General features: G+C 41.2%; 1 protein-coding gene and 1 non-coding gene across 2 annotated transcripts; one reads left to right on the forward strand and one right to left on the reverse strand.

Moving 5' to 3' along the window:
* Positions 1-35: 35 nt before the first annotated feature.
* On the forward strand, positions 36-13931 carry STMP1 (short transmembrane mitochondrial protein 1). Its single transcript, XM_025378771.1, has 3 exons — positions 36-149; positions 10277-10330; positions 11607-13931. The coding sequence occupies exons 1-3, from the start codon at positions 135-137 to the stop codon at positions 11679-11681; spliced, it is 144 nt and encodes a 47-aa protein (XP_025234556.1). The 5' UTR covers positions 36-134; the 3' UTR covers positions 11682-13931.
* LOC112621871 lies at positions 3166-3269 on the reverse strand. Its single transcript, XR_003118807.1, has one exon. It is a non-coding gene; the product is annotated as a U6 spliceosomal RNA (small nuclear RNA).

Below are 13931 nucleotides of genomic sequence, written 5' to 3' on the forward strand. Positions count from 1 at the left end.
GAGGCGGGGCGGGACGGGGTGTGACCCGGAAGTCGACGGGGCGTTCCGCCCCCCGCGCATGGGGAGGTAAGCTCGGACCGGCCCGCGGAGCTGCAGCAGTCCTTCGCGCCCTCCTCGCCCTCCCCACCGACATCATGCTCCAGTTCCTGGTGAGTGGAGCTGCCGAAGAGCGGGGCCCGCTGCCTGGGGCGTGCCTCGGATCCCATTTCCCCCTCGAGGACTGCCGACCCCGCCGACCCGGCCTGGGCGTGGGTCCCGCGGTCCCTTCGGCCCCCGCGCCTGGTCGTCGCCTCTCAGGGCGGCCGTTTTCTTCCTGCCTCCCCAGAAAATCCCTTTGCCCCTATTTTTCTGCATCCATCCAAGTCCCTAAAACTTTGAGGTGTCAGAGAGTGTGCGTTTCCAGAGCTACTTATTGTGCGCCGCGCCCCGCGCTCATTGTGTAATACTTGTATTAAAGCTTGTGTGGTCCTTGATGATTTTCCGTAGTCCGCTCCCCTTTCTTTCTGCGCTCCTGTTCCATTACATAGTCGCCGGCCGGTCCCTGCTGTGGAGCCCTGCTAGTTGGCATTTCTGAGGAGGTAGGAGGGCCAGAAATAAACCGTAAATTAGCCACCTCACAAAGTCCGAGAGGCTAAGTCCTCATCAGACCTTTCAGACTTGGAGGAATGAGTCAGACACTGGTATACACGTAATTTTTCCCGAAATGACTAAGCATGAGTAAGCAGACTGTTTCTCCTGGCTCCTTATTTGAGTTAAAAACGAGTTTTCTGGCAAAACTCGGTATCTTTCAAAGATTGCTTAGTGAAGGTTCCAGGAGGACTTGCTCATCAAATTTTCAAGTGAAAGTTTTTCTGCCAAGCTATTGTGCACTCAAAACTTGGTGCTTTCAACCTCTAATTCTTTTTTTTTTTTTTTTTTTTGAGACGGAGTCTCGCTATGTCGTCAGGCTGGAGTGCAGTGGCACGATCTCGGCTCACTGGAACCTCCGCCTCCCGGGTTCAAGCGCTTCTCTCTCCTCGGCCTCCCGAGTAACTGGAATTACAGGCGCGCGCAACGATGCCTGGCTAATTTTTGTATTTTTAGTAGAGATGGGGTTTCACTGAGTTGGCCAGGCTGGTCTCGAACTCCTGACCTCCCAAGTGATCAACCCGCCTCAGCCTCCGAAAGTACTGGGATTACAGTCGTGAGCCACCGCTCCCGCCCGAATGCTTTGTCTTTATTTTTTTGATGGAGTCTTGCTCTGTCGCCAGGCTGGAGTGCAGTGAAGCGATCTCAGCTCACTGCAACCTCCCCCTCCTGGGTTTAAGCGATTCTCCTGCCTCAGCCTCCCGAGTAGCTGGCGCGCGCCAGCAGGCCCAGCTAATTTTTGTATTTTTAGTAGAGACGGGGTTTCATCCTGTTGGCCAGGATGGTCTCCATCTCCTGACCTCCGGATCCGCCTGCGTCAGCCTTCCAAAGTGCTGGGATTACAGGCGTGAGCCTCCGCACCTGGCCCCAAATGCTTTATCTTTGCCAAAGAGATTAAAACACAAAATGTGCCTCTTCTGTCCTTTTGAAAGATGGTAATGGATTGTTAAATCCAATTAGTCAAAAGAGTGTCCTTAATCTGCCCAGCTCAGACGGCTGCTTCTTTGCCTCTAGGAGTTTCTGTAGTGTCCTAACTAGGTGTTAGTTTGTGAGTTCAGAATAATGACAGTCATTTTCTTGTAGTAAACACTAGATTAAAAGCGGTATCACTTAGCTCCAGGGTATAGGATGATGTAATTGAGCTGCCTACTGTATCTGTTGCTCATTGATAAACTGAGAGGACATGATTCAGTTACAATTAACTTTCTAAGTGGTTTTGCTGAATGGGTCTGTTTGGTTTTGCAATAAACTTTTACTGCGTGTTAATTTTTTTTTTTTTTTTCTTTTTTTTTTAGAGACAAGGTTTCTCTTTGTCACCTAGGCTAGAGTCCAGTGGCACAATCATGGCTCAGTGCAGTCTTTAACTCCTGGCCTCAAGCAGTCTTCCCATCTCAGCCTCTTTAGTAGTAGCTAGGACTACAGACCCACACCACCACCCCTGACTAATTTTTAATTTTTTTTTTTTTTTTTTGTAGATACAGGTCTCATCTAGGCCTCCTACAGTGTTGGGATTACAGGCATGAGACACTGTACCTGGTCATATTCTGATTTGAGAATTCAGAATTCTCAGCATTTAAGGAGAGATGCTAAAGCTGTCCATTATATTCCTAGCTCAGAAGTAACTGGAACCCTGATGTTCTCTCACCCTCTGGTCTCCCACCTCACTGCTTTTTTTTTTTTTTTTTTTAAATAAGTGGATAGCACTACTTTTCACATTGATTCCACCTCTGTCAAATGAGCCACTGACTCTAAAGTTGAGCAAGTATTTCTCTTTGTGTTCAGTCATTTCATCTATAAAACAATGACCATCACGTTCTAGTGTTTAAGAGGTTAAATTTCAGAGTCAGACTTCTCACTTTGAACCCTGCGTCCCACCATTTTCAAGCTGTGGTAGCGTGGGTGGGCTGTTGAAATTTTCTGTGCTCCCATTTCCACATCTGAAAATGCAAACCCACCTCACGGTTTTGTTGTGAGGATTAAAAATGAGTTAACACGTTAAAAAACTTAAAAACAGGGGCACTCAACAAGGATTCAGATAGTGTTCAGTTTTTCCTTTGCAGGGTGTCATTTGAACCCTGATTGGTTACTTCTCAGAAGTGGGGATTAGCTTCTTACAGAAGGGTAGGTGATTGGAAAGGTTTAGAAGTGATGAAACAGTCACAAGTTAAGCAGGTGCGTTGTCATTACACATTCAGGAACCCTCTAAGATGTTTCTCCTACAGTTGTGATTTGTGGAGCACAGTTTGAAAACCACTGTATTTGCTTGTGTTGGTGATATCTTCCTTCCATTGTTCATATTCCTCCCCAGGTTAAAATATTTGCCCGTTGTCTCTATCTTGAAGAGACCTTGTTCCTGTGGTTTTTCCCTTTTCTTTTACTGCAGTTTTTTCCCCTTTATTATTATTTTTTCAATAGTAGAGATAGGGTCTCACTATATTGCCCAGGCTGGTCTTGAACTCCTGGGCTGAAGCGATCCTCCCACCTCAGCTTCTCAAAGTGTTGGATTATGGGCTTGAGCCACTGCTCCTAGACTGTTTTTAAAAAATGCATTGCTTCAGGAATTTGCATGTCCTCTTTGCGCAGGGGCCATTCTGATCTCTGTATCATTCCAGTTTTAGTGTATGTGCTGCCAAAGTGAGCACCCTCTCTTTCTTTTACCACAGTAGAAGACACCTCTTTGCAGATAGTAACCAACACTACCTGAGGAAAGCTACTGCTTCCTTATTCGTAAGGTTTAGCTAGAGTTATTTTAAGGATGCTTTCAGAGGGAAACTAACATGATGGCACTGCTGGGGGCTTTGTGCACACTGCCTATGATACTGTTATTGTGATTTATTGCTTTTGTTTGTTTGTTTTTGAGACAGAATCTCACTCTGTCACCCAGGCTGGAGTGTAGTGGTGCCATCTTGGCTCACTGCACTCTCCGCCTCCTGGGTTCAAGTGATTCTCTTACGTCAGCCTCCCAAGTAGCTGGGATTACAGGCATGTGCCACTACGCCTGGCTAATTTTATTATTTTAGTAGATATGGGGTTTTACCATATTAGCCAGGCTGGCCTCGAACGCCTGACCTCAAGTCATTTACCCACCTTGGCCTCCCAAAGTGCTGGGATTACAAGTGTGAGCCACTGCACCTGGCTGGTTTTCCTTTTATCCTTTTTACCTTTCTAAATACTCTTCATGGTCCCACTCTGATATTTTTTCCATGAGGCCCTCCTGATGACTTATGCTCATGAAACCTTTACACTATTATGTCTTTGTTTTGTTTTGTGTTTGAGACAGAGTCCTCTGTCACCCAGGCTGGAATGCTGTGGCGCAATCTCAGCTCACTGCAACCAGTGCCTCCTGGGTTCAGGCAATTCTCGTGCCTTACCCTCCCAAGCAGCTGGGATTACAGACGTGTGCCACCATCCCCAGCTAATTTTTGTATTTTTAGTAGACACAGGGTTCCGCCATATTGGCTAGGTTGGTCTCAAACTCCTGGCCTCATGTGATCTGCCCGCCCCCGCCTCCCAAAGTGCTGGGATGACAGGTGTGAGCCACCATGCCTGGCCTTACTATTTCACTGTTATGATCCATTTCTTCATTTATTTAGGTCTCATGTCTTTTCATTAACTTCTGAATAATTATCTTGCACCTTGTTTGTTACGTTTATTTCTATTTTGTTAATTATTTCACCAGTTGATGGACATTCAAGATGTTTCCACTTTTGGCTATGATGAGTAATCTTGCTAGGAATATTTGTGTGCAGGTTTTTGTGTGGATGTGTATTTTAGTTCTCTTGGGTATATACCCTAAGGTGGGATTGCTGCATCATATGGTAACTTTATGCTCAACTCTTTGAGGAACTTTTGGACTGTTTTCCAGAGTAGCTGCACCATTTTACATTTTCACCAGTAATGTATGACAGTTTCAATTTCTCCATATCCTCGCCAACATTTGCTGTAGCTGTTGTTTTTGTTAAAACAATTCTAGTGGGTGTGATGTGGTTCCTTATGCTTTTGCTTTGCATTTCCTCAGTGACTAATGATGTTGAGCATCTTTTCATGTGCTTGTTGACTATTTGTATCTTTGGAGAAATCCTTTCATGTCATTTGCCCATTTTAATTTTAATTTAATTTAATTTATTTATTTTTGAGATGGAGTTGGGCTCTGTCGCTCAGGCTGGAGTGCAGTGGTGCAGTCTCAGCTCACTGCAACCTCTGCTTCCTGGGTTCGAGCAGTTTCTCCTGCCTCAGCCTCCCAAGTAGCTGGGACTACAGGCATCCACCACCATGCCTGGCTGATTTTTGTATTTTTAGTAGAGACGGGGTTTCACCAAGTTGGCCAGGCTGGTGTTGAACTCCTGACCTCAGGTGATCCACCCACCTTGGCCCCCAAAGTGTGGCATTATAGGCGTGAACCACTGTGCCTGGCCAATTTGCCCATTTTTAAATTGAGTTTTTTTGTGTCATTCAATTGTAAGAATTATTTATAAATTCTGGATGCAGATCTCTTATCAGATATATATTTGAAAATATTCTATCTCATTTTGTGTGTTGTCTTTTGACTTTCTTGATAGTATTCTCTGAAACACAGACATTTTTAATTTTGATGAAGTCCAATTTTTTTTTTTTTTTTGGTTACTTGTACTTTTGGTGTCATATCTGAGAAAACTGTTTGCCCAGCCCCACTCATGAAGGTTTACGCCTATGATTTCTTCGAAGAGTTTTATAGTTTTAGCTCTTACATTTAGGTTTTTAATCCATTTTGAGTTAATTTTTGTATATAGTGTGAGGTGGGAGTCCAACTTTATTCTTTGCATGTGGATATCCCATTGTTCCAGCACCATTTCTTGAAAAGATTATTCCCAGCACCATTTCTTGGAAAGACTGTTCTTTCCATATTGAGTGCCTTGGCACTCTTGTTGAAAATCACTTGACCATAATAAGCCTTTATGGTGTATTCCTGGGCTCTCCACTCTATTCCATTGATCTTTATTGATCAATAGAAACAATTCAGTCTTGTTTGCTTGCCACCACAGTAATCAGCTTTTCTCTAATAGGTACTTGGTTTTCTTTAAAAAAAAAAAAAAATTATGTTTTTAATTCCTACATCTTTTCATCATCTAGTAGATCCTTGCTTCCTCAGCCTTTTCTGAGTATAGGTACCAGGAGAATGCTTCTCAGGCAGTGCTTTCATCATGTTGCTGCGGGCAAAGAGTAGTCAGTGGTTCCCTACCACAACTGCAGGTGAAGGAAACCCCTGCCTCTGTCGCCCAGGCTGGAGTGCAGTGGCGTAATCTCAGCTCACTGTAACCTCTGCCTCCTGGGCTCAAGTGATCCTCCCACCACAGCCTCCAGAGTAGCTGGGACTACAGATGTATGCCACCACACTTGGCTAATTTTGCATTTTGTTAGTAGAGATGTAGTTTCACCATGATGCCCAGGCTGGTCTCAAACTCTTGGGCTCAGGCTATCCTCTCACCTTGTCCTCCCGAAGTGCTGGGATTACCATTGTGCCTGGCTGCCCTACCTGCTGTTTGAAGCCCATCATCTAGCCCTGCCCAGCTTTCCATACTTAATTCTCTCCATTCTTTAACTCAAATTCTCTTTTCCAGTCAGGCCTGTTTCTTTTATGCCAGTCATCACATCTCCATTCCCATCTTGTGCCTTGATTTTCCACATTCAGTATTCTTCACATTTCCCTTGCCAGTTGTATTAGTCCATTTTCACACTACTGATAAAGATATACCTGAGACTGGGTAATTTATAAGGGAAAAAGGGTTTAATGGACTTATAGTTCCACATGGCTGGGGAGGCCTCACAATCATGGCAGAAAGCAAGGGGGAGCAAGTCACGTCTTACATGGATGGCAGCAGACAAAGAGAGAGCTTGTACAGAGGAACTCCTCTTTATAAAACCATCAGATCTCATGAGGCTTACTCACTATCATGAGAACAGCATGGGAAATACCTGCCCCCATGATTCAGTTACCTCCCACAACATGTAGGAATTCAAGATGAGATTTGGGTGGGGACACAGCCAAACCATATCACCAGTTTAAATGTGAACACTTAGCATATTTAGAGCCTTTAATATCAACCTGAGGTACATATTTTTCAAGTATGATTTCTTAAAAGAATCACTTCTGTATCATTCATTTTGCCACTGAATGCATGGCCTAGTTCTGATTTTTGGAGCATCTGTTAACATTGAAAATCCTGTGTGGGGTCCTGCCTTCTGTTGTTATACAACTATTTTACCTAACATTTCTTCCTATTCATCATATAAGTTATCTAAGGGCAGAGATCATTTTTAATCCTTTCATGGGGCTAAATATGAAGTTGATTTTTAGTATATTAAGGTCTGCAGTCCCTTAATCAAAATCTTTAGGGGCCGTATGTATTTGGGAAATCAGATTTCTTTTAGATTTTAGAAAAGTAATAAGCTGCATCATGTACCTTGGTACTTAACACCCCCAGCAGCATCTGGGATAGCACTTTGTAATCAAATGTATTAATATTTTTGCTGTGAGACATATTCTCCAGTGAGGAGGTCTAAGGCAGGATCCTATATTTAAAGATTTCTATTACTATAGCAAAAAATGATTATTCACACTAAAATGTGATAATGACTATAAATAGTCTGCTGTTAGTTCAGGTCAGGTATGCTTTTGTTACCAAATGAGTTATGATGTAATGTAGTTTGGATTGAGTTGGGTTTCAGAATTGTGGATAATGGATTGTGGAGCTTCACTGATTCTTAGTGTACTCTCTATTTATAGAGCTGACAATGCAATTCTTCTGTTGTGTACTGCTCTGTGCCAGTCTAGACTTCCCTTTTGGGGCTCTTAGCTCCAGCATCTTCTTCCCGTCTATTTTTCCTGTACACTACTTTCCTCATCTCAGTCCTCTGTTTTCAAACTTGCAGTGTTGTACCATTAATTGTCCCCAATGTTTCTGTGAAAAGAAGCTACTTTTTTATACCCCTAAAGTCTCAAAATTATTGCAGAGAGGGTGTGATAGTCATGCACTTAGTACTGAGCTTGGGAAGAAGGCATTGCACTCCTTATGCTACAGTCTTCTCTACAGGGAATACTAACGGGTGACCATGTAGGGGAAGCAGGGCATTGTGATGGCATTCACCTGACAGAACTACTGATGAGGTTTCCAGGTCTTGGCCAGGAAGATGTTAGGCATTCTTGGCCTACAAAGAGGTTTCAGACTCATCCAAGACCTCCTATAATCTGACTCCAGTCTAACCTCTCAGACTGAGTCACTGTTCCTCAGATTTAGGTTTTTTTTGTGTGTGTAAACATGCCTATTGACCATCCCATGAACAACATACTGTATATGCTTTTCTGGCTTCATGCATTTTTCCCTTAGTGACATTTTTCTTGTGTATTTAATCTTACAGTACCCCTTTGGTAGATCTGGTAGTATTCGGAAATATTTCTCTTAGTGACATTTTTCTTGTGTATTTAATCTTACAATACCCCTTTGGTAGATCTGGTAGTATTCTGAAACTGGAATTGGATATGACTTATTTAGAGGCTTATGGTTTTTGTTTTGTGTTGTGTTTTAAAATAATCATGAGTTTTCATGTGCCCTGATGCCTGGCGAAGTTGCCAAAATGAAGCCACGTTAGACATGCCACATTTGTTTAGAGACAGATATGGTAAGAACTAGGAATCTTAGAATGTTGGAGCTGGACATTACATTGTGAGTATAATGTTTTATAAATCAGGAAGCTCAAATCAGCAAAGCTCCAGAGAGGTTAAGTGTCTTGCTTTAGGCACACCGCCTGATAGTGGTGGAACCGAACTCGATTATTTTTTTTGAAAGTTTTTAAATCCCATGTTTTTTCTTTTTGGTGTTAGAACTAATACTTTCATTTGGTTTTTTTTCCTCTTCTTTTAAGCAAATTTAATACTCCTTCTGGATTTGGAAAACCTCTTCCTACCTGGTTTCAACCCATAGGAGAAAAAAATCATTCTGCTTCAAGGTGCAACATTGGTAAAAGTAGGATTTTGCAGGCCATATCTGATTAATCAAATGATCAGAATGGTCTATGATTAGAGATTAGATAGCCTCTTCTATGTTTCTTATTGCTAATAACAAACCAATTTAAATTATGCTTTTGGTGTTTCAAGCTTAGTAAGTTTAAAGCGTACTAAGAACCCAGCTGCATTCTGTTCCCCTATGTGCATCTCCAACTTGAAGATAAGGTTCAGTCACGCCATGTGTGATTGATGGTGTTAAGTGCCACACTTAATTTTTTTAAAACCTCTCTGCTGTGTATTGATTGAGTAAAAGCAACACTGATTAAAGAAAATGATGAAAAAAATTCATACTAGTTTGAATTTATAAAATGAAAAATTAAGCTCTAGATGGAGCCTCTTAATTACCAGAGGAAAACAGGGAATTATTATCATTAAAACTCAAAGCTGAGGAGCCTTGACCCTTTTGGGTATATCTAAATTTTCATGAACCAGTTTTTGTTTAGGAAAATAGTCACCAAATGGGATAAATATTTAAAGTTTTCTAAATGTTGCACCTGTCTCTTGTCACTGTGTTTCCCACCGACCTTTAATGTCCTGCCAGACTATACCTGTTAGCATGTTAGACTACCTGTGGCAGAGTGCTAAGCCATATGTGCTCTCAGTGGTGTGTCAGAGTTTTCTCTTCTTTTCTGTCATCACATATTTTAGTTTTTGAGTGTGAAGCTAATGTAGATTGTCTTGTCCTCCTTATTGTGAATGTCCTTGGAGAAGTCCCTTTCCATCCTGGGCCTCAAGGTCCTCTGTTTGAACTATGAAGAGATTGTAAACTGTGAAGAGTCCCTTCATTCTCTGAGATCCTATGATTTGGCTGAATATTTATTTATTTATTTTGAGATGGAGTCTTGCTCTGTCTCCCAGGCTGGAGTGCAGTGGCTTGATCTCAGCTCACTGCAACCTCTGCCTCCCGGTTTCAAGTGATTCTCCTGCCTCAGCCTCCCGAGTAGCTGGGATTACAGGTGTGAGCCACCCCGCCTGGCTAATTTTTGTATTTTTAGTAGAGATGAAGTTTCACCATGTTGGCCAGGCTGGTCTCAAACTCCTGACCTCAAGTGATCCACCACTTTGGCCTCCCAAAGTGCTGGGATTATAGGTGTGAGCCTCTGTGCCCAGCCTTGAGTGAATACTTTAAAAAGTATTTTTATAGTATAACTTTTATGAATAACTTTTATTTGATTTGAAAAGGAATAACAATATCCATAACCAAAAAAAGACAAAAAATTGCAGCATTCCACAAGAAAAATCTGAACTTTGGCTTGAGTTTCCAGAACTTGTAGTCAAGTATTTATGTGAGTTGTGAGGGGATAAGAGAATTTAGGGTAGATTTATACAGTGTTACCATTTATTATTTTTTGCGGTTTTATTTTTTTCTTACGTTTGGTTGGTGTCACCATTTATTCTTTTGTATACTCTTTAGCCTCTGGAGAGGGCATCTCTGTGTTTATAGAAGAAAAATGTGACTCTCATGTTGTACACAGCCCTAGACTGGACATTAAGGTCTTCTAACTGTCCTAAGCTTCTTAGGAAGATACTGTCTTCGTATTTTAATTTGGAATCATACTGGCACAGGACTCGGTATGCACTGTAACTCTTACTATTCTATTTTTTCAGCTTGGATTTACATTGGGCAACGTGGTTGGAATGTATCTGGCTCAGAACTATGACGTAAGTGGCCATATCCATGACTACCTTGATTCCATGTGACTGTTTTAGAGTGACTTTTCTTTGTTTGAGGTAAGGTGTGACTTCCAGCATAAATGAGGTCCATAGGGCTGAGGCAAACTCCTGAATATTGTAGAATGGTTTGCCATTGTTTGAAAAAGTAATACAGCTCATGAAACATCTGTCCTCTTCCGTATCACCACAAGAGGGAAAAATCCCTTCAGTTCAGCTGGGCTCATGAAGATCCTTAGCTGTGGCTTGTTAGCTCAGAGTAATATTAAGTTGGGCTCTTAAAATTCTTAGGGAAATCATGTGATAAGTGAGAATTTAAAGATTAATTGGATAATATTTTCAGCCCCACTACCCAGTAGTAGAGATGACTTAGAATTTTGGAGATGCATCTGGGTAGGCGGACTGAAAAATATAGATCTGTATTCCATCTTCAAAATTCTAAGGGTAGCACATTTGAGGACAGAGTTTTGTGAAGTTGTATTAACCTCCCTTTATACATGGCGATGTTGAAAACCAGGTGGTGCAGCAGCCTACGAATGGGGATTCTGGACAGGTGTTTGAAAAAGACAAGCAAGGGAAACATGATATTGATTTGTTTTGTTGTAAAGCTTTTTGTATGACAAAGGGAATTCCTTTGTCAACCTTCGTTTGAGTCATATAGTTTTCTAGGCAAAGGCTATATTATGTCACATTTATTGTTTATACGCACAACCTTTACTTGGCACCAGATCGAGTGGAAGTGGGTATACAAAAGTAGAAGTGGCTTTCAGAGAGGAGCATACTTATCTGACAACTTCTGATATCTTTCTATGCAGTTATGAGGCTAAGAAATACCACTATTGGCCGGGTTTAGTGGCTCACGCCTGTAATCCTAGCACTTTGGGAGGCCGAGGTGGGCAGATTGCTTGAGCTCAGGAGTTTGAGACCAGCCTGGGCAATGTGGCAAAAGCCCATCTTTACAAAAAATACAAAAATTAGCCAGGCGTGGTGGCATGTCCGTGGTCCCAACTACTTGCGGGACTGGGGCGGGAAGGATCGCTTGAGCTCTGGAGGTCAATCCTGCAGTGACCTATGTTTGCACCATTGCGCTCCAGCCTGAGTGACAGAGACCCTATCTCAAAAAAGAAAGCAAAAAGAACCACTGTTTAGGAGATCTCTTTCGGAGGAAGATAAAAGCTTGTAAAACCATTTATCTTTGGAGGAAAAGAAGTACAAGAATATTGATTAGGTAGATGCAAAATTATAATAATCTTTTTTCTCTTTAAAGATACCAAACCTGGCTAAAAAACTTGAAGAAATTAAAAAGGACTTGGATGCCAAGAAGAAACCCCCTAGTGCATGAGACTGCCTCCAGCACTGCCTTCGGGATACACTGATTCTACCACTCTTGAGGGCCTCCTTTACCATCTGAACCAAAAGCTTTTGTTTTCGACTCCAGCCTCAGCACTTCTCTTCTTTGCTAGACCCTGTGTTTTTTGCTTTAGAGCAAGCAAAATGGGGCCCCAATTTGAGAACTACCCTACATTTCCAACATACTCACCTCTTCCCATATTCCCTTTCCAACTGCATGGGAGGTTCTAAGACTGGAATTATGGTGCTAGATTAGTAAACATGACTTTTAATGAGTAGCGTCTTCTTTATTGTTTGCGATTTTTACTACCTTTTGTCAAGAGAAAAACGGATGAGTTTTGTATAGCTGGTCAGATACAAATAATAGTGACTTCACAGTTTAGCAATTATAATGGGTACTTTTTAAACATTTGGTACTAAATTATGTTGCTACAAAGTAATTAAAATTAATATCTAGAGCTAGTTTTTGGTGAATTATTCATTTATTTTGTACTGCTGTTAGGCAGCTCTGTAGTTGCTAATTTAACCAATGAGTCAATTTGCTGTTCATTAACTAAGAAATGATTCTGAGAATCCTGTCAGGAATTGGGGAATGAAAAAATATGCAAAATAATGGTCTTTGTCCCAGTAGAGTTCGTAGTCTATTTAGTGTGCATGTTTTTCCTTAATGATGTATTTGATCTGACTTTTCCTTTTCAGAAGAATCATACTTGGGATTACAGGTACATTTGATGTTATGTGATGGATAAGTGAAAAGTTTTTAAAGGAGATTTTATACCTTTTCACATTAAAAAAGGTATTTGTACTATTACTTTGTAGTGATTCTCTTAAGAAAAAATGTAGCCCAAATGTATAGTAAAATCAGCAGCTCAAGAAGAATTTCTGCTTCTCTTTGTAGTTGATGCTTTGTTTTTTCCTGCAGTCAGAAATTCCCTGTATTTGTCAAATGTATAATCAGCTTGTATTGTTTTTAAATTTAAAAAAAGTTGAATAATTAACTTTTCCCATAGGACAAGATACAAAAGTAATTTCACGTAAAGGGCCTTTCCCACCCCTGTTCTCTGGCTCCTGGCTCCTCTTTGACAAGTTACTGTTACCACTTTGCCTTATACTTTTGAGAAAGAGTCTGTGCCTAAACAAACATGTGTAACACAAATAGTAACTATACACAGAGGTCTGACCCTCGCTTCTTTTTTTTAATGGAGATCATTCTATATCAGCAAGTAAGTAGCAAGGAACCTCATTCTTTTTTTGACTGCCTAATATTTTTTTGAATAGATACAACATAATTGATTTAATCTGCTACTGGTGAATGCTTAGGTTGTTCTTTTGCTGTTACAATGATAACCTCATTCCTAATGTTATTAAACATATCGATTCAGGATAGAGCTATAAGATAAAGTCCTAAAAGTATAGTTTAGACTAAATATAAATACCCATTTCATTAGCTGTTTTGTTTCAGAGGGCTTGTTGAGCAGCTTCACTAATAATGCCATTTTTGAAGACATGGCAGGTTCAGAATCAATACATTGGCAGAATTGTGCAGAGCATCTTTTTTCAGACAGTAATGACACTGATTCTGTATGTGATGAAGTGATTCTGCTTCTCTTTGACGAGTTGCATCTCTCCTACATGGAAGTAAGTTTTATTCCTGTCAAGGTTGTCTTTGTGTGTGAGACAGATTAGGATTAAATTATGGTTTGACTTTTCTTAGCAGCGTGATCATGGGCAAGTGGCTTATTCTTTTTTTTTTTTTTTTTTTCAAGACAGAATCTCACTCTGCTGCCCAGGCTGGAGTGCAGTGGCAGTCTCAGCTCACTGCATCCCCTTCTTCCTGGGTTCAAGTGATTCTCGGGCAGCCTCCCAAGTAGCTGGGATTACAGGTGCCTGCCACCACACCTGGCTAATTTTTGTATTTTTAGTAACGACGAGGTTTCACCATGTTGGCCAAACTGGTCTCGAACTCCTGGCCTCAAGTGATCTGCCCACTTCAGCCTCCCAAAGTGCTGGGATTACATGCATGAGCCGCTGCGCCCAGCTTTTTTAAACTTTTAGGTTCATTTAATAGGTAAATTGTGTGTCAGAGGGGTTTGTAGCTTATTCTTTCAGAAACTCTTGCATTATCTGTAGATGTGGACGTAAATATCCACCTCATGGGATTTTCATAAAAAAATTATTGAGATAATGTATGTAATGTTGCACAGTGCTTTGCAGACTATCTAATAAATAGTAGCTATTAGTA

Source organism: Theropithecus gelada, chromosome 3 (assembly GCF_003255815.1).
Source record: "Theropithecus gelada isolate Dixy chromosome 3, Tgel_1.0, whole genome shotgun sequence".
In the NCBI taxonomy this organism is placed as follows: Eukaryota; Metazoa; Chordata; class Mammalia; order Primates; family Cercopithecidae; genus Theropithecus; species Theropithecus gelada.

Bases quoted from the DNA above. Each gene is read 5' to 3' on its own strand.
- STMP1 (XM_025378771.1), top strand. The intron at 10,331-11,606 runs GTAAGTGGCCAT...TTCTCTTTAAAG, and splicing joins ATCTGGCTCAGAACTATGAC to ATACCAAACCTGGCTAAAAA.